This window comes from Cetorhinus maximus, chromosome 10 (genome assembly GCF_964194155.1).
Source record: "Cetorhinus maximus chromosome 10, sCetMax3.hap1.1, whole genome shotgun sequence".
In the NCBI taxonomy this organism is placed as follows: Eukaryota; Metazoa; Chordata; class Chondrichthyes; order Lamniformes; family Cetorhinidae; genus Cetorhinus; species Cetorhinus maximus.
Window position 1 is genome coordinate 3,478,320 of NC_135888.1, and position 23,447 is coordinate 3,501,766.

Genomic DNA, 23,447 nt, shown 5'->3' on the forward strand with positions numbered 1-23,447 from the left:
AAAAAGCAGAGAAGCAAAACTGCACGTTAATTATCACTGCAGTGAAGCTGTTCCATTAGCATTTATATTTCTCTGCTCCTTTAGCTGTATGTGGAATTTTCATTGCAAACGGGACAACCTTTATCAAAGGCATTCAAATTCTGGGCCACGCATTTCCTACTTTGATAAAAGTCTCATTTTAAATAAAGCAGAGAAATGTAAAATTTGCAGCAACTGGGGGGGGGTTCAGACAATGTGGTTAGTCACTTGGAATAAACGTAAAAAAGGTAATAAAACAATCTCAGCCATCATTTTGGAAGCTGTACAACTGCTTGCTGACAGATCTATGTTATGGAACACGATTAACATGCTTGAATTTGGCGAAGCAACGAGCAGCAGTTCTCCTGATATCAGAAATAGCTTTGTTTCATCTGAAGGTCACAAAAACAAACCTCTCTGTGCAATGAATAGAACTCAAGACAATAAATGGCATGTCTGTTCAAACTTCTGTCTTGCAAATCGCAAGAGCTAACAGTATGAGTTTTCATGCAATTTAAGACTGCCTTGCAAAGCAGTAAAAACTTGTAGTAAAGATGGTCTCAACTTTTCAAGTATGTTCTGCACATTACAGTCAGCTATAGTTGGGGGAATGCATTTGGAGAAATATTTCTGAATTTTCCCTTTAGACATGGTCAGAAAATAGAGAGCATTTGCCTAAATATCCGCAGCAAATATTCTAAACAAGAATGTTACAAAACCTTAAACTAGCTTTTCAGGTTCTGCCTTTACATCTGCCACTAGGGTCTTTATGAATCATTATAATTGAAAAAAGTCATATTTTGAATCTATGTAGCTCAGGGATGAGAGTGACCGAAGACAGAAAGGTCTGAAATTTTTGTGTGACAAGGAATCAAGTAATTAGGGCACTTTTTATGATCTGTAGCGAAATGTATATACGTCTAGACCCCTTCATATTGGTGGAAACATTGGTTTTCCCTTTACCTTAAATTACCATCAAGAATGTGGGCCAGTGTATTTGTATCAAATCACCACGGTGACCTCAGCATTCAAGGCAGTTAGTGCACATGATACGGGATGAAGTCCATATGAACAACAGAGCATGACGTTGTTGGACCTTCACATGCGAAGCGAAGCGACAGACTACTGCAGTTCTTTGCAAACTATTTTCCAATGTGGCTCCAAGCTCACCACCGCCTTCTCAAGGGCAATTAAGAATGGGCAACAAAGGCTGGCCTTGCCAGCGATGCTCACATTCCATTATCAAATATATATTTAAAAAAGCCCTTGAAAATGAATGTGGCCATATGCCAGCCAAAACAAAACAGCAATAAATCAGCACAGTAATATTTGGCATATAATTATTAAAATTTGCATATTATAGATCAACATATAATACATCATATAGAGGTGAAAATCTGTGTTTTTAAAAGCGCTTTTTAAAAATGTTATTATTTTATGTATTCACATAGGTTTCAGCCAAGCTCTCCATGTTCTATAGTGCCAGAGGGCTCAGGGAAGCCCCTCTCTCCCCCTACCACACACACATTGTAATCAGTTCCTCTCCCGCCATACACCCATCTTCCCAAATCCCCTCCCCACACTCACTCACCCACAGCCCCTCTTCCCAAACCACCTCCTGCTCACTCATTCACTCCCTTCCCAATCAGCTTCCTCACTCATCCCGTCCCCTCCCCACCCAGCCCCTCACTCATGCCCTCCCTCAACGCTCACTCACCCCTTCCTCCCCTCCCAACTCACTCATCCACTCTTCCTTCCCCACTCTTCCACCACCCCGCCACCACACTTTGGACTTCACCACCTTCTTCGAACTTGGCTCCTCGTCACTGCTGCTGTCCTTGCTGTAAGAGGGCGGCTGCAACTCATTCTTGGCTGGTACCCACTTGGATCCACAATGCCGGGAAAGGCGAGTCACCTGCCCAGGGATTAGCAGATCAGGCCCCAAGGGCTCAGACCCCGAAGGACTGGGGAACATCAGATCTTCAATCACTGGGTACTTGGGTAGCGCGGGCATCCCGAGCAGTCCAAGCCAGAGGCAGCAGAAAGACGCAACTGCTGCTGAGGCCAGGATGTGGCTGAGACCAAGCTGGCTGAAATCTCCCTCCCTCCGTTCCAGGGATGGAGCCAGAGCCTGAAGCCAAGCAGTACACCACGGTTGAGTCGGGGCTGAGTTGCTCTATCAGTAACGAGGCCTCAGATTTGGCAAGGCAATCTAGTCATCCTCTGCCAGGGGCAGTGACACCTGCAGCAGAGGCAACACTAGGAAGAGGGCCCAATGCTGGAAGGCATTTCTGCAGGTGGCACATGGGAGCAGCAGCTACTGGGGGCAAGGCCTCAGCATCTCCCAATCATAGAAAGTGAGTCATTGGGACTGTAATTAGATCAATTGGAAGGAAAAGCCAGATCAGAACAGGCAATACATTAAAGAAGAGGGGCTGATCGAGGGCTGCCCCTCCTAGGGAAAGGTCAGAAAAAAATTAAAAGGGCGGAATTCCGTGATCCAAAAGTCAGAATTCTACCATATGGCAGAAAGTTCTCACCCTTGGTAGTTGGAAATGAAGAAAACAAAAATCCTTAATTGCATGTAATAGTTCCACTTGCCATTCATGTCTGAGTCACATCCAATCACATGAAGCCATATTTACTAATTAACATATGGGCCATTCCATCAGATTGTGTACCTATATGTATTTTTGATATCTGAAACCATTCAGAATACTTTCAGCATACTGGATGCAGACACAGGCAAGGCTTACAATATCCATTATTGTTAGGCACTATTCAAGACCTTTTCCCCCCTTCCAGTGTGAAAAGGAAGAAGCCAATGATAGCAAAAATAGTTTAAAAATTTTAACAATCCAGGTCTGCACTTTCTTTTTCATTAGAGCTGTGTAGAAGATCCAAATCTCTGTGGTTCAGTGAGAGGGGCAAATATGAAGCTGGTTTCAAACTGCAGACTCCATTAGTATTGAGATTCAATTGGTCTCAGATTTTCCTTTTTTGCTTTTTGGTTTAGCACCACTTCCTTATGCGTCTGGCTAAGATTAATCAGTGAATTAAAGCCATAACTCTGCAACCATTGCTCCCTAATTGATGCACCAATATGGCATAACCAGGCTGCCCTAATCCCGTTTTTTCTTAGGTGGGATTGCAAACCATCATTCTATTATTGTGTTTGACCGCTAATTATATTTGACAATGCCCGGCATTACACTTGGGCAGCAAATTGTATGAATTTAGTTTTCACAACGTATTGTGTAAAGAACCATGATTACAGTGAAAACCAATCAAAAGAAAAAATATTATTTCCATTTGTAACAATGATTAAACATGAACACCACAATCACATGGCAACAGTACTGTTGAAGATGACATTATCCTTTTGAATTTTTCCAGCAAAAGTACCTGGGCCCTATTATCATCATTGAGTGCTCCCTAAATTGAAGGGTGTTAGGAGACAGAAACAAGTAGATGATTTACGTACCTGAGTCATTCCTATATATTCTTGGTCATCAAAATGTACCTACTTAATTCATTTTATATACACAAGGATTAGATAAATCATATGCACTGAACAATAAACAGAGTTTAAGATCATAACTATAATGACATATTTAGGTTTTGATGTATCATCCTCCAGTCACCACCCTTTAAGCGGAATTGTAAATGTCAACGGACTGTGATATTCCTTATAATTTCAATGTCAATACTTCTCTCTTGACAGAGGATGACAAAGAGTTCACATCACTCTCCCCCCCCAAAAATTGCTTAGTCGGCTTTGTGAAAAAATACTTCAAAAAGAAAACCTGCAAAACTTCACAGTAAATCATAAAAAGCAGTTTTTTAATTTAAGCATCAGCAACACTCAAAGAACAATTTAAAAAAGTAGTCTAGTTAAATGATAACCTACAATTGTTCACAAAGCCCATGGGCATTATTTTGATGGGATTCTCACGTAACACTTAGATAGTTTTCTTTAAATTAAGATTAGAGAATTCATGTTTATTGTTGTTGCTCCAGCCACACTGGTGTTGAAATAATAAAAACTGTTGGTACTTAACATGCAATGCATGTGGTTGTCACTATTGCAATCTGTCCACAATTCTGGATCAGATTTTCGACTAGCAAAAAAAGACTGGGAAATTTCCAGTGATTTTCCCCTCAAACCTGAGAGGAATTATTGCCTTACAAAAAGCAATTCACTCGAAAAAGTTGTGAATTTATTGATACAAATCAGTAAAAATGGATTTTAATTATCCCTTGTGACAAACCCAACTAAATAGGTTGTGTGGCACATGAAGAGGCAATCCAGTCAACCACAGCATTGTGAAGCAAATAACTAGGCTGCCAAAAATGTATTTCCATGCATTGTTTTATCTCTACCTTTTAGCCTATTTCGATCCCTTCCCCCCACCCCACCCCCACTAAGGCTATCTGTACCTTGCTCGTCCTGCTTTCTACCCTTAATGTCACCTATTAGCACATTTCTTAGCTAATATCACCACCGTCAACACCTCTTTGTCCTTTTGTCTATGACATCTTTTGGCAATCTCCACCTATCACTGGCCCTTTATCCAGCTCTACTTGTCCCACCCCCCCCTTAAACCAGCTTATATTTCACCTCTTTTCTATTTTTCCTTAGTTCTGTTGAAGAGTCATAAGGACTCAAAACGTTAACTGTGTTCCTCTCCGCAGATGCTGTCAGACCTGCTCAGTTTTTCCAGGTATTTTTATTTTTGTTGTGTCAAATACTCTATAAGGCAAAACAAAAACAGAAACAGAAGTACCCGGAAAAACTCAGCAGGTCTGACAGCATCGGTGGAGAAGAGCACAGTTGACGTTTCGAGTCCTCATGACCCTTCAACAGAACTAAGTAAAAATAGGAAAGGGGTGAAATATAAGCTGGTTTAAGGGGGGTGGGTGTTGTTGGGACAAGAAGCCAGTAATAGGTGGAGATAACCAAAAGATATCACAGACAAAAGGCAACTTTTGGCAACTTCTTTTCCACCACAAAGAAATAATAAAACATTTCCCTATAATCAATTATTACTCTTTGGTTCCCATAAGCACCAATTTAAAAGTTTAGGTGCTCAATTGAGGACTTTTCTTTATTCCTTTATGGTATGTGGATGTCTGTGTCAAGGCCAGCATTTGTTGCCCACACCTAATTGCCCTTGAACTGAGTGGCTTGCTAGGTCATTTAAGAGGACAGTCAACCACATTGCTGTGGGCCTGGAGTCACATGTAGGCCAGACTGGGTAAAGATGGTAGATTTCCTTCTCTTAAGGACATTAATGAATCAGGTGGGTTTTTACAACAATCAATGGTAGTTTGACAGTCATCATTACTGAGGTCAGCTTTATATTCCAGATTTATTAAATGAATTCAAATTCTACCAGCTGCCATGGTGGGATTTGAACCTGTGTCCCCAGCGCATTAGCCTGGGCCTCGGAATACTAGTCCAGTGACATTACCACTACACCATCATCTCCCCCTAACTCAACTTAACAAAAGCAAACATTTTGAGGCATAAGTTAAGTTAATTCAAAATACACTTGTTCTGGTTTCATAGGGTACAGTCTTGCTGACTATAAGCCTAAGGATTATGCAACTGGTAGGCAGACAATTGCTGAAATTTCAATAGCATTGTTACTGCCAGTAGTCAAGTGTTACCAGCCATCAAATGTGAACCTGTAGTGGCTAAGGGTTGATTTAATTAAGGTTTTTAGGGTTTTGAAAGAATTGATTGATTAGATAGAGAGAAAATTTTCCCGCTGGTTGGGGAGTTTAGGACAAGAGGACATAACCTTAAAATCAGAAGGCGGCCATTTAAGAGAGAAGTTAGGAAAAACCTCTTCACACAAAGGATGGCAGAAATGAAGAACTCGGCATGTTGTTATGATGTGGAATGCACTGCCTGAGAGTAGTGGAATTAGATTTAATAACTTTCACAGGGGAACTGGATAAATAGTCAGTTGTGGAGGGGGCGGGGAAATTAGTGCTTGGGAACAGGGAAGGGGAATTGGGAGCTGGTGCAGATATAATGTGCCGAGTAGTCTCCTTCTGTGCTGTATGATTCTATAATATGCATAATTTGCATTTCATTGTATCTGATTTACAAGTGCAGCAATATTGCGTATATTGTTAGGGGTTTTACACTGGAAAACATACAATCTTTCAGATTTTATTAAGTAGGGATTTACAATTTTAGCAAGAAATCTCAAGCTTTATGCCCCTTTAAGCCCTTTCCTAATAGAGCATCGAGACCCCTAGCATGAAATACTTAACATTTGGTCAATTTAGAATTAACTAAATCTCAGATTTTTGTACACACCTTGATAAACTGCTATCATTGACTTCAATCCTTACCACAATCCAATATAGTCAAAAGATTTTAAGAGGAAGGTGTCCTTCTCAGGAATAAACTGCAAACAAACTGATTGGTACCTTAATCTTAGGAAGAAAGTGATGTAATCAAGGATGATCTTAAAATAGTTCTCAAAGCCTATAATAGTGGCATATCATTTTCACAAAAGGCATGCATATACACAAAAAGGGCATTGGGATAAAAAATGTTGGTTAACAATTATATAAACACAAGCATCTGAAGTTCGGTTAGGCTTGACAATGATGCAAGAATGATGGCCCATGGGTGAGACGTGTCACTTTTTAAAAAAACAGCAGCACTCAACAAGAATTGGGACAATTAAGTAGCGAATATCCATGGGGACCTTGTTGCTGCTTCAGATTCTTCATTTTGTGCAGTGGGAAAAAGATCCTTAGCAAAGGAGTTTTTTTTTTGTTTTTGTACTACAGCTCATCAATTAAAAACCTGTCTACCTAGAAGCAACTAATGCAAAGTTAAGGTGCATCTCAGATAACTATGAAAAAAAGGCCACAAGAACCAAATATGAGATTATGGAGGCAAGACAGCCTTAAGCCAATTTTAACACACATGCTTCATACCAGGATCTTAGGAAGGACATAGGTATATTAGCTCATTTGCAGCTTCCATCATTTGTATAAGACTTACCATCAATTTGGCCTAACTCGAGTGTTTTGGGACAACGCAAACTAAATTTTGAAATATATTAATACAAACTAATTATAAAATTTGAGGAGGGAAAGCATCATTTTCATTACACAAATGATGGCCAGTACAGAGCATATGCACAATACTGGGTTAAGGCTTTGCTACATAAAGAGATTTATAAAACAGGCAATACGCTGGCTGGTTCTGAAACAGAAAGTGTTTATTTGTGATCAGAGATCTATTATCTATACATCCTTCACAAATAAGCTTCCATAAAATTCTTCAGAAGCTATGATTCAATTAAAATGTTTGTGAGGTTTTCTTTTTAAAGTTTATTACTTTCTACCACAGAAGGCTGGCATAAGTTATATTGAGAATGAGGTAACATTTCACAGTACATCTTCAAGTTTTAATGAACTAAGCCTTTTTTGTTAAAATCAAAAAGATAGGAAAATTATTTTACAAATAATTTGCTTCATACAACATTTTCAAAAGAAATTTAATTAAAAAAGCAACTTTTTTCTCCTAATGCTCACTTTTTTTTGCTATTGTGATCAGAATCAGTTGTTAGGCTTCTAACACAGTAATTAGCTGAAAAAGGAGTAAAGGGGAACAGGATATGTTGGAATTTTCATAACAGGGAACAGAAGCATTCTCTTGCCTGGCAAACCTATAGAGAGAAGAAACGAAAGGACCCCAAATAAGTTTAATGGTCCATTAAATTGACTTAAGAATATAAGGCTCTGTTACCATAGATCTTTCCAGATTAGCCATTCAATTTCAACTTATTTATTTCTCTTTATATGTATCATCTAATTTCAGTGAACAAGCTGACAAAATCTCAGCATTAAAATTAATGCTAACTATTACAAACTGTGTAACTCAAGTGCATGGAAACTTCAATTTTTATCCACATCTGTCCCCATATTGTATTTTTATTCAAGAACTGGAAACCGCAAAGCTTTGAACATTTCTTTACATGCTATGTTTTAAAATAAAACTTATCCGGCCGAACTTAAACCTCGTTATTTGTAAAATAGATTCATTCAAGATAAAATCTGGCACTGGGAAAAATAAATCAGGGTAGAAACTATATTAAAGAATTATTAAATGGGATAGTAAGTGTGGCAGCAATGCTGCCAATTCTATATGAATGATAAATTGAGGCATCTATTTAATTGATGTATTTTAAGGAAAACAGCATAAAAAATAAATTAAACTGGAGTAGCATTTTTCATAATATAAATTCATTATGTTAATAAAATATTCTCTCTTCCTCAGCCAAGACAGCTTTCATTTTCTCTCTAATAAGTGCCCTTGCCATGAAATGGAACCTTTCTATCTTTTAACGGAGTGTTTTGCCAGACTTCATGATCAGCAATGGTTGCAGCAGAGGACTTTTAATGCTGGAGCAATTTTAGAAAAAGAAGAAAATTATTTTAACTAAATATGTACGAATAAGTTGTTTGGCATTGGAGGTGGACTCAGGCATTAATTGTTATACTCCAATCTCTACCTTGACCCAAGAGTGTCTGCAGGAAGTTATAATTCTAGATCACTTAAAAAGTGTAATGCTTAGCACATTTGGGCGGCAAACACTCACTACAGATGCTACCATAAATTTACAACACCCTTCTTCAGTAAGCACTTCAAAAGACTAAACTACCTATTTTCCTCAAGACTGAATTCAAATCTGATGCCATCCACAGAAAAATTGTTCCGCAGTTTATTTGAATAGCAGATCTGGAAAGATCTATGGGTTGTTAATTAATGTTATTTGGTTGAATACTAAGTTCTTGTGGCCTCACAGAATTCTACATATCTAGACAGATTTCTTATTTTCAATTTTAATCTTCATTAGAAATCACAAAGCAGCAACAGTAGGTGTTTTAACAGCACCAGATGACTGAAGTGCAAATTTCCCAACATGCAACAGCTTACAAAGGCATTAAGACACTTTCAACCTACAGCCAAGAAAACAGCCGTGTCAAATATTGTTTTGCATCACATCTAGACACTGAAGAAACACAGGGCCTTTATGTGAGAAATGATGACAATGATCTCTTTCTAGGAAATAACATTAATTTGGACCTCGTTGAACATTGGTGCACACCAAACTGACAAAAAATGAACTGAAGTGTTCAGGATTGATTTTAGAAGTATATCAGGTAAGTTATTTCGGGCACATGCCAGCTGTGACTGTAATAGCAAACTTTGCAGATTTATATTTGGAACTCCTGTCATGATACTCAAACTGCTCACATGTGCAGCCCAACTCAGGTTCCAAATAAATCTTACACTTGCTTGTCATCATTTGCACATAAGACTCATTCAAAGCAACAGCATGGTGCCAGTTTCTGTGATTAAATCAAGCTTATTTTAGTAAGTTATGGGAATCTGTCAGTATTGTTCTAACATTAGAAATAAATGTGTATTGCAATACAACAAAGGTGTATGAACAGTCAAAGGTTGGTAAAAGCTCGAGTCAATTTATATACCTTCCCAGTACTAAGCATTTACCTGTTACAATGAAGTGTGGTGGGGGTCACAGACTTAAATATCCCTGAAAGAGTACTTAAAATAAAACTAAATTGTTTCATATTGGCTTGCTTTGTGTACTAGAAAAATGCAATTTAAAATTAAATCTTTAAAATGTTGATTTACTAGGTGAGAATACTAATGCTGTTTTTCATCTTGATTGTTTTTAAATTGACAAATTTAAATCAAGTTTAAATCATTCCCTCATGTCAGCCTCAACCCGGTTAAATCGGATAATGGTGAAGTCGATTTTAAAAATTTGAAGGGAAAATTAGGAACAAAGCAACAAGTTTAACAGCTGGGGAGGGATTCATTCTGGTCACAGACAAAATTGTTAACACGATGATAGGTTTTCCACAGTCATACTAGTGACTAAAATTGCAGTCATTTCACTAAGCCCTTCAGCTGTCAAGGATAAGCAAACTGTCAGGAGTCAACCATGAGATGGGCCTAAGTGTTGACATTCCGCCTGTCTTGCTGTTACTCAATTGAATATGTGGGTTATAATTTTGAGGCTAACTAACCACAATACACCCATGTTCCAAAGTCCCTTTAAATTGTAATCATTGATTGAAAATGCAGACAAATGTGAATGCTGGCATATTATTCAATAACATTAGAATTAAAGATTCAATTTTTTACAAATCTAAATGCTGTTACGTAACAAGTAATTACGGCTCATTTTAAATTTGCAACTTTAAAATTAATTATGCCTGCTTAAGGCTATGGAAAAGAGTAGTTGCAGCAGTGAACTTAATAAATGTTACCGCAGTCTACTTGTCAATTTGTCTGGCAGTGCAGTTTGCTTTGAAGAGAGCATCTAATTGCTATAAGCACTGGGGCTACATTTAATAAAATGTACACTCTGGCATGGAAGGGGACAAGCACTTTACAAGCAGTCCCTTTACAGCTGGACAATTCTTTGCAAGGAAGAGCTCCAACCATGAGAAGAACCACAAGGTTATGCTGATTTCTTCTATTGTGTTTTAAGCTGTGTCAAAATGACAACTGGACTGTTTTTGTATGAGCATGTAGATCAAAATGAACTAGCTGCTATTTAAAAACAACACCTTGTGTTTAAATTCAATGCAACACTGAACCCTTCAGAGTACATAAGGTAATAATAGGTCAAATTGATTTTTGGAAAATATTCCATAATTTTCTGAATTCGTAATATGTTCCATGCTCTCTATAATCCTACTTTGCAAACATAAAAATTGAAATTCAAAAGGGAGATATGGAAATTTGAAATACTTTCACTATCTATGGTTGAATACATGCAGAAACCAGGAACTGGACTTTTGGTACTTGGAGGGTTGTCAATGTTCACACACACATATATATCTCTCTCTACACAGTGCAGAGATATACATGTTCTAGATTAAGGCACTAAGGAAATGATAGTCATCTTAGAGTCATAATCCACTGCGTTGCCATACATACCGTAAGCTGGGGCAGCAGCACTGTATCCATATGGTGCCCCATAACCTAAAGCCAAAATGAAAAATCAACATTATTTTCTTCTCTTACTACTGCTGCAGTATATCAGCAAGAACACAGCAATGAAACAAAATTAATTTTATTCAATTATCCTTTATGATCCACTTAGTTTACTGCAGGTACATATGCTCAAGGCTTCATCATTAACTGCATTTACCATTTTAAAAATTGATCAAAGACTATATTAAACTAATCAACTATTTAATTACCAGACCAAACCAAATGCATTGCTTTTGCTTCTTCCAAAAAATTACACTAGCTTGCCGAGAATGTCTTCAGAAATTTGCAAACCAGTGTTACAACAAAATCAAAAGTGAAAGTACAAACCTTCAACACTGGGAGTGAATGATACAATACAATACGTCAGAACAGAATCAGCAAGTTTAAGTGGAACTAATGAAAGCATGAATATTTCCAGAATTAAATGATTCCCTTCTTGTTCCTTCCCTACTTATTACAGGAAAGGTATATATACCTTCATCTCCCAACATCTCTTCACCACTGTATTAATCAGTGAGACTGCCCTTGCTCGATTTCACTCTTATCTACCCAATCACAGCCAGAGCATCTCCAGCAATGGCTTTTCTGCCTAAACCTGCACCATTACCTCTGGAAGCCCTTGAGTGTCTCTTTCTCATCCACATGCTGTCTCTTGATCACATCATCTGTAGAGATGGGGACAACTTCCGCTTGTGCATTGATATCATCCAGTTGTACCTCTCCACCCCCTCTCTTAACTGCATTACGCTATGTTATCAGACAGCGTGTCTGACATGCGATCTTGGATGAGCTGCAATTGCCTTCAATTAAACACTGTGAAGGCCAAAGTCAATTTCTTCCATCCCTACCAAAACACTACATACCATTACCAGAGTTGGTCCTATGCTATTATCTCAGCTTGAACTTGACTGTTTGTAACTCATTATCCTTTTTGAGCAGGTTTACTTCCCTCTTTTGCTTAAAAACCTTCAGTTTGTCAACATTTTTGATCATCCTTCTTAAGTTCGGTGTCTATATTTAAAAATTATTCCTCTGTGGAGGGCACTGAGAGACATTAAAAGGTAAAAGAAAAAGACTTGCATTTATCTAGCACCTTTCACAATCCCAGCACATCCCAAAGTGCTTCACAGCCAATGGAGTACTTTGGAGGTGTAGCTGCTGTTGCAATGTAGAAAATCAGGCAATTAATTTACACACAGCCAGCTCTCATGAACAGCATTGTGATAATGACAGATAATTTTCAAGTCAAATTGAAATTGATAATGACAGATAATTTTTTTCAGTGATGATGAGTGAGGCATAAACATTGGCCAGGACACTGGGGATAACTTCCTTGCTCTTCTTCAAATAGAGTCACAGGATCTTTTACACCCACTTGAGAGGGCAGATGGATCTTCAGTTTAACATCTCATCGGGGAGGTGCAGTGGTATTGTTACTGGACTGGTAATCTGGAGACCCAGGATAACGCTCTGGGGACCTGGTGCATCAGTCCAAACATGGACAAAGAAACTTCCTGCTGATTACCACGTACCACACCCCCACCCTCAGCTGATGAATCAGTACTGCCCCAACTTGAACACCACTAGCAGGAAGCACCGAGGGTGGAAAGGGCGCAGAATGTGGGAGCTTCAATGTCCATCACCAAGGATGGCTCGGTAGCACCACTGCAGGACAACATAGTTGCTAGACTGGGTGGCAATGGAAAAACATGCTTGACCAACTTGCCTGCAGCAGATGCATCTGACAGTATCGACAGGAGTGACCACCGCATAGTCATTGTGGAGGTGAAGTCCTGTCTTCACTTTGAGGATACCCTCCGTCATGTTATGTGGCACTACCACCCTACTAAATGGGATAGATTTCGAACAGATTTAGCAACTGGGCATTCATGGGGCACTGTGGACCATCAACAGTAGCAGAATTGTACTCAACCACAATCTGTGGCCCCATGGCCCGGAATATCTCCCACTCTACCATTACCACCAAGCCAGGGGTTCAACACTGGTTCAATGAAGAGTGCAAGAGGGCATGCCAGGAGCAACACCAGGCATACCTAAAGATGAGGTGTCAACCTGGTGAAGCTACAAAACAGGGCTACATGTGTGCCAAACAGCATAAGTAGCAAGTGATAGACAGAGATAAGCAATTCCACAATCAATGAATCAGTTCTAGGCCTACTGCAGTCCTGCCACATCCAATCGTGAATGGTGGTGGACAATTAAACAACTCACTGGAGGAGGGGGCTCCAACAAATATTCCTATCCTCAATGATGGAGGAGCGCAGCAAATCAGTGCAAAAGATAAGGCTGAAGTATTTGCTACAATCTTCAGCCAGAAGTGCCGAGTGGATGATCGAACTCGGCCAATTGATTGAGCCAATTTGATTCACTCCACGTGATATCAAGAAACGGCCGAAGGCTGACAATATTCCAGCAATAGTACTGAAGACTTTTGCTCCAGAACTTGCCACATCCCTAGCCAAGCTGTTCCAGTGCAGCTACAACACTGGCATCTACCTGGCTATGTGGAAAATTTCCCAGGTATGTCCTGTACACAAAAAGCAACACAAATCCAACCCGGTCAATTACCTCTCCATCAGTCTACTCTCAATCATCAGTAAAGTGTTGGAAGGGGTCATCAACAGTGCTATCAAGCCGTACTTGCTTAGCAATAACCAGCTCACTGATGCTTAGTTTGGGTTCTACCAGGGTGACTCAACTTCTGACCTCATTACAGCCTTGGTTCAAACATGGACAAAAGAGCTAAACTCCAGGGGTGAGGTGAGAGTAACTGCCCTTCATATCAAGGCAGCATTTGACCGAGTGTAGCATCAAGGAGCCCTAGCAAAACTGGAGTCAATGGGAATAAGGGGGAAAACTTTCCGCTGGTTGGAGTCATACCTGGCACAAAGGAAGGTGGTTGTGGTTGTTAGAGATCAATCATCTTGGCTCCAGGACATCACTGCAGGAGTTCCTCAGGGTAGTGTCCTCAGCCCAAATATCTTCAACTGCTTCCTCAATGACTTTTCTTCCATCAGAAGATCAGAAGAGGGAATGTTTGCTGATGATTGCACAATGTTCAGCACCAGTCGCGAGTCCTCAGATACAGAAGCAGTCCATGTCCAAACATCTAGGACAATATCCAGGCTTGGGCTGACAAGTGATAAGTAACATTCGGGCCACACATGTGGTGGGCAATGACCATCTCCAACAAGAAAGAATCTAACCATCGCCCCTTGACATTCCATGGCATTACCATCGCTGAATCTCCCACTATCAACATCCTGGGGGTTACCATTGACCAGAAACTGAACTGGACTAGTCATATAAATACAGTGTCTACAAGAACAGGCCAGAGGCTAGGAATCCTGTCGTGAGTAACTCACCTCCTGACTCCCCATTGCCTGTCCAACCTCTACAAGACACAAAGTCAGGAGTGTGATGGAATACTCTCCACTTGCCTGGAAGAGGGTAGCTCCAACAACACTCAAGAAGCTTGTCACCATCCAGGACAAAGCAGCCCACTTGATTGGCACCCATCCACAAAAATTCACTCCCTCCACTACCAACGAACAGTAGCAGCAGTGTGTACCATCTACAAGATGCACTGCAGAAACTCACCAAAGCTCCTTCAGAATCGCCTTCCAAACCCACAACTGTTACCATCTAGAAGGACAAGGGCAGCAGACACATGGGAGCACCACCACCTGGAAGTTCCCCTCCAAGTCACTCATCATCCTGACTTGGAAATATATTATCGTTCCTTCACTGTCACTGGGTTATAATCCTGCAACTCCATAACAGCACTCTGGGAGTACTTACACCACAGGGACTGCAGCGGTTCAAGAAGGCAGCTCACCTTCACAAGGGCAATTAGGGATGGGCAATTAATGCTGGCCTAGCCAGTGATACCCACATCCCGTAAATGAATTTAAAAAATAATAAAAATGGCACCTTGGACAGTAAGCTGGAGTTTCAGCCTTGATTTCTGTGCTTAGTCCTGGAGTGGAACTTGAACACACCAATCTTCTGACTCTAGAGGTGAGACGCTACTGAACAAGTCACGGCTGACACAATGTATATGTAAATCGTTGCTGCATGTTTTGCTACTGTGCAAGCAAAGGAGAAGGCTGATCCTTGTTTAAAGCTGAGTTAGCGGATGTCAACCAGTGGAGCTTCTTTTCAATTCCTGCTAGCTTTCTCAAGTTAGCAATGGATGAAACAAAACATGTACATGGCCAGGATTTTCACTGTAATACATGTGAACACTGCATAAAAATAGCTTAGCTATGATATCACGGTAAATGATCTCCAGGCACTCTGTCTAGATTCTTAGAAAGAATAGCCAATTGAGTGAGGTATCTATGAAACTATACTCCAGCAAGAAATACGACTGTCAGTAGAACTATGGGGAGAAAATTGTTGGGTGGACATTATTATTGCAGTAAGTGCTATAAGGGCTCTTAATGTTGAATGTATAATTTTAACAATCGTCTCTCTGTAAATAATAAGGAACTTTTACATAATCAAATGGATAACTATGTACAGTCTTGTTGAAGTTAGTTGCCAAAATCTCAAAGGCCCTGTACAACTTATGACATTATTCAAAATGAACATTCCCATGAACAAAGTAATTAGCAATAAATTTGAGTCCAAAAACAAAATCTCAATCCAGCTGCTAGAAAGTATGTGAAAATTTGAGCCACATCGATTTTCCTTTTCTTCCTTCCCTGTAGAGGAATGCCTGCCCTCCAGCTGGTATTTCCCTTGATTGCATAGATGAGGTTACTAACTCCTGTGCAAGGATTCACTACATATAATCTTTGGCACTGCAGTCTGAAGCTATAATCTCTGGAAAAATAAAACACTTAACTGATTTGCCATAGATTAGTTTACAACATGTAACCTATGGATCCATGTAAATATAAATTTGTAAAAGTTAAGCACTATGATCCATCAGGAAGAGAATGTGCTGTTGAAGTTCTACATCGGGCAATATTTCCTAAATATGAACTGAATCAAGGTATACCCCCACGTTACTGGCAAGAATTAGGGAAATAGGCCATTGATTTGTACTTATTCATCTTTGCCAGGCAAAGATTTGTTACTTTTTAATGGTTAAACAGAATTTGTTGGTTAAAGGGAAGCATCTTTGCCACCGTTAGGACAAGTGAGGAGTGGAAAGGTTCGTGCAACCAAAAGTGAATGCATGTGGGTTGAAAGTCTGCAAACTAGTAAGCAAAATTAACAAAACCAGTTAAGAAGCTGACACTGCCAGCTTCATTATATGCAGGTGTGCTTTATTTTGCAAGGCTATGCAGAACTTGAACAGAGGTGACTTAATTCTGTGCTCCTCCGGCAATATCCATAAGAGAATAGAATATAGAAACTGAGACATTTATAAAGCAAACAGTATTATCTTCAGTAACTTTCAACATGACTACTGTTGTTTCGCTATGTGCATTACCTGGTGTTAGATAGCTTGGAGCAGCTGTTACTGCTGCACCAGCAAAAGCTCCTCTGCTCAAGGCACCTCTGCCTCTGCCTCTGAGCGACTGGACTGCAGCTGCTGGAGCGGCAATTGGACCCTTAGCCTTTACAAAGTGAAGACATTAAAATGCATGAATCAAAAAGTGATCATTTCATTTAGATTAAGTTTTCAAAAAAAAATCAAAGCATCATTTCAGATTTAAAGGAAGTCAATCCTGTAATGAGCTAATTAAATGACACACATTCTACTTGCGTGGTTTGACGCACATTTGCCAAACTTACAAGAAAGGTAAGGGAACTTATGTAGAAACTGATAAAACTCCAGAAGAAAAATACTACAAATGTATGTGACTACAAATGACATGTGGATATCTAAATATATTAATTCATGCTAAAGGTCCTATTTTTAATTACAAACTATTTGCATGTAATTTGTGATCAATTACTTACCTAACTTACATTATTAAATGCAACAGAAGCAGAAAGAAAACGATAGAAACCCTACCGGAGGACCAGTTCTCTTTTTCTTGTTGTTTGCAGCACTGGGACCAGAAAACAATCTTTCAAGGGCAGCTAAAGCAGCGCTGGCCTTTGCTACTTTCTTATTAGGACCTGCTCCCTTGAACTTCTGACCATCTACTTCCACCTATGAAGAAGGAGATGAGAATTTTCAATCAGATCCTGTACAAACTACTGGATAATTATGGAAAACTTAATAGGCTCAAATACCTCTACCTCATTACCCTAAAGGGGGTGCAGAAGTAGAGGGACCTAGGTGTATGTGTGCATAAGTCATTGAAGGAGGCAGGGCAGGTTGAGAGCATGCTTAATAAAGCATATTGTACCCTAGGCTTTATTAATAGGGGTGTAGAGTACAAGAGGAAGGAGGTTATGTCGAATTGTCAACTTCAATTCACTACACATAATCTTTGGTGCTGCAGTTTGAAGCTATAATCTCTGGAAAAATAAAACGTTTAACTGATTTGCCATAGATTAGTTTACAACCTGTAACCTGAGGATCCATATGAATGTAAATTTGTAAAAGGAAAGCATTATGGCCCATCAGCAATGGAATGTGCTGTTGTTGAAGTTCTACATTGGGCAATATTTCCTAAATATGAACTGAATCAGGTATCCCCTTGTTACTAGTTCAACCTCAACTGGAGTATTGCATCCAGTTCTAGGTGCTGCGCTTTAGCAAAGATATGAAGGCATTGGGATGGTGCAGAAAAGGTTCACAAGAATGGTTCCAAGGATGAGGAGGTTCAATATGAAGCTAAATTGAAGAAGTTAGGAATGCTTTCCTTGGAGAAAAAAGGACTGAGAAGAGATTTGATAAAGGTGTTCAAAAATCATGAGGGGTCTGGACAAAATAGATAGGAAGAACCTATTTCCACTCGTGAAAGGATCAATAACGAGAGGGCACAGATTTAAAGCAATTGGCAAAAGAAGCAAAGACGATGTGAGAAAAAACTTTTTCATGTAGCAAGTGGTTAAGGTCTGGAATGCAGAGTGTGGTGGAGGCAGATTCAATTGAAGCATTCAAAGGGAATTAGATTGTTGCCTGAAAGGGAAGAATATGCAAGGTTACCGGGAGAAGGCGGGAAAATGGCACTAAGTGAATTGCTCATTTGGGGAGTGGAGCAGACACGATGGGTCTCCCTTCTGTACTGTAACAATTATGTGATTATAGTAAATTGGCTGTAGGTCGAACTGCAATGGCTGCCAAGGATTTGTAATGTACTTAGTGTATCAAATAAATCAATAGCAACATTTATTCTTGCCCCTAACAGAACTCTTTTATTTAAAAACCACTTCTGTCAATACTTAAAACACATTAAGATCTGTTTGTTTTCTTAAAACATCATTGTAAGTATGCACATATGTATACAAAGACTGGATGTGGGATAATAAACACGCAGGTCCAACTATTGCATATTGTAGCCAATAATTGGGGTGTCAGCTGTGGCTCAGTTCATAGCACCCTCGCCTTTGAACCAGAGGGTTGTGGGTTCATGTCCCACTCCCGGAAACCAAGAACCGTGATTGTACTCAAAAGAGTTGCAATCTGTGACTGTTGATAACTCGAAAGAGTTTTTTTTGTAGCCAATAAAAGGAAATTTAATGTTAAAATTTTCTCTATTTAAGGATCTGAAGATCAAAACGATTAATCTTGTTGTGTGTATAACTTCTAGAGAGGCATTTTTCTTCCATTGGTGTTAAGTTTTAAAAGCTCTCAGTATTTTCGCTTCTATGTTTCAGAATACTCTACTAGTGAGCCTTAGGAGGAATCTGCTCACCCCAAGTCCTAGTCATGGCATGGCAGTAAACTAGCTAAGTCACACTCTCAGTTTTCACGGACAAGATGAGCTTGGAGAAGGCATGAGGGGAGACAGGAGGTAAATTCGGCTTGGTGGACAAAGGGAAAGGGTGGAAGTAGCAGAGGGAGCTGAACAGATGATCTCAATATTTATGAAACATCTTTTTCCTGCCTTACAGTATAAAAGGCAATTAATTCCTTCCACTGTTTTCCATCCACAGCTCAGTTGGGTTTTTCTGCAACAAAGACTCCTTTTTATCTAGACAAGTCTTTAATCTGATCAGGAGATTGACTAGATGAGAAGTGGAGTCACCACTTCACTTATCAGGCATAAGTAGTTTGCTGGATGTCAACCCAATATTCAGAGGCTGGAGCTCTAGTCTTCTGTTCACCGGGTTGTATGACAAACAAGAAACAGCGATAGATCTAGCTGATATTTGGATATACTGAGTGGAGGCAAAGGACATAACCAATTATGAGATCTGGCCAAATAATATTTAGCACTATCAAGTCTCATTCTCCTCTGCCAAAATCATACCTTACACTACGATGATTCTGGAGATCAACGATAATCCCAGATTTCTTCTCTTCATCACCAACAAATGTCTTAAAAACCTACCCCCCCTCACTTCTGCCTCTGGTATATTTAGATCATCAGGCATTGCTTAAGAATTCAACCCTGTAACATTAGTTGACAAAGATTATTATAATCAGTTTTGTTCTTTACTTCACTCACAGATTCAAGGTGAAAGCCATAGATTCATTGTCCAGGAAACCTTGCAGGTAAAAGTAGGCAAAAAGGGCTAGATCCATAAATTAAATGTCTTTACAATTTTTAGGCCAGGAGGAGCAGTGTTTACTCCAGGCTCAAGAAGCTTATCCTGTAGATGACACATCCCCACACCCATCTCTTCCACGGCCACCCCCCGCATTCCTTACATGATCTGCCAGCTTCCCAACAAGCCCCCACCGATCCCTTCCCACCGCTAAACTTCCCCGTTCACCAGCTGTGCCCTTTTATAAAGACATACTCAACTGACAGGCTGCGGACAGGCCACCAACCCTATCTATCTATCAGGCTGGCTTTTAGCAGGGAACCTGTGAAAAATAATCTTATGTGCTATGGAGTTTTTGGGGTAACCCACGCTTCCGGTTTCCCAGTTATAACATGCTACCCCTCCCTAGTAATTATTGGAGTCTACATCCCTTATAATCAATTGTACGGTTTGCTTTTAAGCAATTCCCCTTGCTTAATATCGTAAAGTTTTGCACTCCTGCTTTGAATTGTGCAACTGAATGACTTGTGTAGGACAAAGCACCATTAAAGTTCCACCTTATTAAAGCTATTTCACTGCATGAAAAGGGCATGGAAATGACCTTGGATCCAACCAAACAGGAGGCGGCCAAAGTGACAAAGCAAGAAAGGAAAGTTACCTCACAAAGAATGCCAGAAACAGCTGTCAAACTTGAGGTGCTAATAGGCAGTATTCTTGTAAGTGACTTCAGTGGAAATGGCAAATGGTTAGCCCCATTTCGCAATATAAGTGCTGCCCATGATGAGCATGAACAACGTAAGTGCCAGGCTGCACCATGTTAAACCTTTATTTTTTTTGGATACGGATATGCTTAACTATAGACAGTTTATTCATGTACAAATCTTTATATTAACATAAAGTAAAATAAATTTGATTGACACTTCACAAATATTTTCTCCGCTACCATGCAGTAACAAAAGAAAAGGTATTATGAAAGTTACAATGTAATGTAATTAAAGGACTTTGGACTATCAATCATTCCCCAGTCCAAAGTATGCAACAGAGAGGATTCTGCTACTGCTGTCAATGCTGATGCACAGTTGATAAACAGGTAGTTCATTATTATTTGGCTGAGTTGGCATAATCAATGCATGTAGTTAGAATATCAAGCAAGGTTGGAGATCTCAAGCTAGATATTAACTTGTTAATTGTGGATAGTGCAATTCAGCCCATGCTCAAATTCTCTAGCTGGAAGAATAACATTGCTATGAGATCTTTTAAAGACAGGAAGCACATTTAAAGCTCAACTTTCTCCAGCAAGTACTCAGAAGAGCAAAAGCCACAAGACTCAGCTTTCCTTCTTTGTTATCTGCTAATATGCTTTGCTGAAAAGTCAAGTGGCATTTGTTATTGTAAACACAATTTTTAAGAAAGCATGCAATGTCTCAGAAATTAGACTTTTAAACTAAATGTGATAAATTCTAAAGCAAAACACCGTGGGTGCTGTAAATAAAAACCAGTATAGAAAAACATTTCCAGTGATAAATTTTAACATACCTCCATAACGAAACGTTTGTCATGACTACCACCAGTTTCAGATATCAATTCATATTTCAAACCCCTCCTCTTCTCATTCAGTTCCATAACGGGATTTTTTCCACTGGCGGTTAGGATAGGACCCTGTGTTCTCATCTAAATACGAAACAAAATATGAGCAAAATATTTTATGCACCACTGCATGGTTTCATCTAAAAGCAAAATGCCTTACAATAAATCATTTATGATTTACATTGGACTTTGTCAATTTTTGTTTAAACAGCAAACACTAAATACAATACCTGGCAAAACTCGCTGTGAGGAATTATTGACACCAACTGTATAAAGGAAATTAACCTAAGCTGGTGGTGTGCATCAGCAATCATTTTTATTTCAACTGTGCATGTTAATTTGGTTCATGTACTTGGTCATGCTTCACAAAGTAGTATCTTCCAGACTCACTTACAAACATATATGCAAATTAACAGGATTGGAAAGAATAAAGAGACATTTATTGATCAAATATTTTTTGGAACTTTTTAATATATAAATAAAATTGTGCAGTACTTTCCACACTGTACTCTATTGAACCATATGCCACAATTTGCTTTTCTAACAGATTCTTTCACAGAATATAGTGACTTTGGCACAGCCCCATAACATAAAAAGACTTAAAACATATGTAGCATCTTACATCTCTCAGAAACACCTCAAGGGATTTCAAATACAACAACTTACTTTGAAGTAGCCATTATGCGTCCATCATGCAAATAAAAACCTCTCAGGCGTCCAATTTTATCAAACAGTCTAAAAGCTATAACTTAAGATGCCTCAATGTAGAAACTATCACATAGAAGGCTCAAAATATGAAACTTAATTAGTCCTCAACTCTCTATGAAATTGTACAACAGCTGGTTCCAGTTTCCCACTTGGAAAGTATTTCCTTTTAAACTAACCCACTCTCACTCATGTCACTTTTGAAAAAGAATTCCATTGAGAAAAATGAATTGTTAACCACAAACCACAGATAGATGTTGCAATTTTTTTTCTAGAAAATCCAGATTCATACAAAACATATATGGATTCCCCCATTGCTTTGATGGATGAGTGTTCAGGAAAAAAATAAGACTGGTTTACAGTCTAGGTGGATGTCGTCTCATGTGTGATGTTAAGCCAAGACTCAAATTGCATAACTGATTGCAAATATTGCATATGAAGTCAGCGTTGGAGGGATGGATGGAGGTATTGGCTTGTCCTGAAGGCACTTCACTCCGTTCTCCTCAAATGTTAGAATTGCTTGCTGACAGAGACTTCTCCATTTGGTTCTGACCAAGGTTGTTTCTTTCCATGTATTGGGATCCAGCTTTCAGGTTGTCTTCTATATCTAAGTTTGGAATGTCCTGTGTGGGTTCCCGTGCTCAGCTGGCTGTAGAGAACTGCCTTTGGAATGCGGGAATCCTCTATGCAAACCATATGACCAACCCAGCAAAGCCGAGTTCTGATGAGCATGTTCTCGATACCAGGTATGCAGCACTTTGTAAAAACCTTAGTGTTTGGGGGGGTTTTGTCCTGTCACCTGATGTTGCAAATACATCTCAGACAGTGAAGACGGAATGCTTCTAGTTGTTTTATGTAATGCCGGTAGGTTGTCCAAGTCTCGCAACCTAAAGATGTGATGTAAGAACCTCTGCCAAGCAGACTTTGATCCTTGTTCTGAGACAAATTCCCATGATCTTTCCAAAGCCTGAGTGAGCCTGCCAAACGCTGAGCTTGCTTTTGCCAGGCGATGGTTGATTTCGTCATCCAGCATACTGTTACTGGACAGAATACTTACTCCCAAGGTAGCAAAACCTCGTACTGAATGGAGGGGTCGACGGGTTGTGGGGTCTTTTGGAGTATGTGGCCAGGGATGGGTTGATACAAGATGTCAGTCTTCTTCAGGCTTATTGTCAGGCCAAAGTATTCTGAGGCTAGGGCAAAGCAGTCAACATGTGTCAAGATCTTTTGAGTGCCTACTGGTGCATGGCTAAGAAGTAAATGGCAAAGAGCTGGAGCCAATACACAGCCTTGCTTGGTGTCATTGGTGACAGGAAAGGCATCCGATGATGTACTACTTTGCATCGTGCTGGCCATCATGCCATTGTAAAATGAGCAAATGACACTGATCAGCTTTTCAGGGCAGCCAAAGTTGTACAGAAACTTTCACAGGCCTTCCCAGTTTACTGTGTCAAAAGCCTTTGTTAGATCATTGAACACC

General features: G+C 39.5%; 1 protein-coding gene across 6 annotated transcripts in view; it reads right to left on the reverse strand.

Moving 5' to 3' along the window:
• strbp (spermatid perinuclear RNA binding protein) overlaps positions 1 to 23,447 on the reverse strand; it is a 182,512-nt gene that overhangs the window by 7,140 nt on the left and 151,925 nt on the right. For 4 of the 6 annotated variants that reach the window (XM_078549843.1, XM_078549839.1, XM_078549844.1 and 1 more), the window contains 4 exons: positions 21,212 to 21,346; positions 17,085 to 17,225; positions 16,557 to 16,683; positions 11,033 to 11,077 (listed from right to left, as the gene is read on the reverse strand). In XM_078549843.1, the coding sequence (XP_078405969.1) occupies positions 11,033 to 11,077; positions 16,557 to 16,683; positions 17,085 to 17,225; positions 21,212 to 21,346 (448 nt within the window). Of the gene's footprint in view, positions 1 to 7,253; positions 7,722 to 11,032; positions 11,078 to 16,556; positions 16,684 to 17,084; positions 17,226 to 21,211; positions 21,347 to 23,447 lie in introns of those variants that run through there. The other 2 variants (XM_078549845.1, XM_078549842.1) reach the window with 1 other exon arrangement.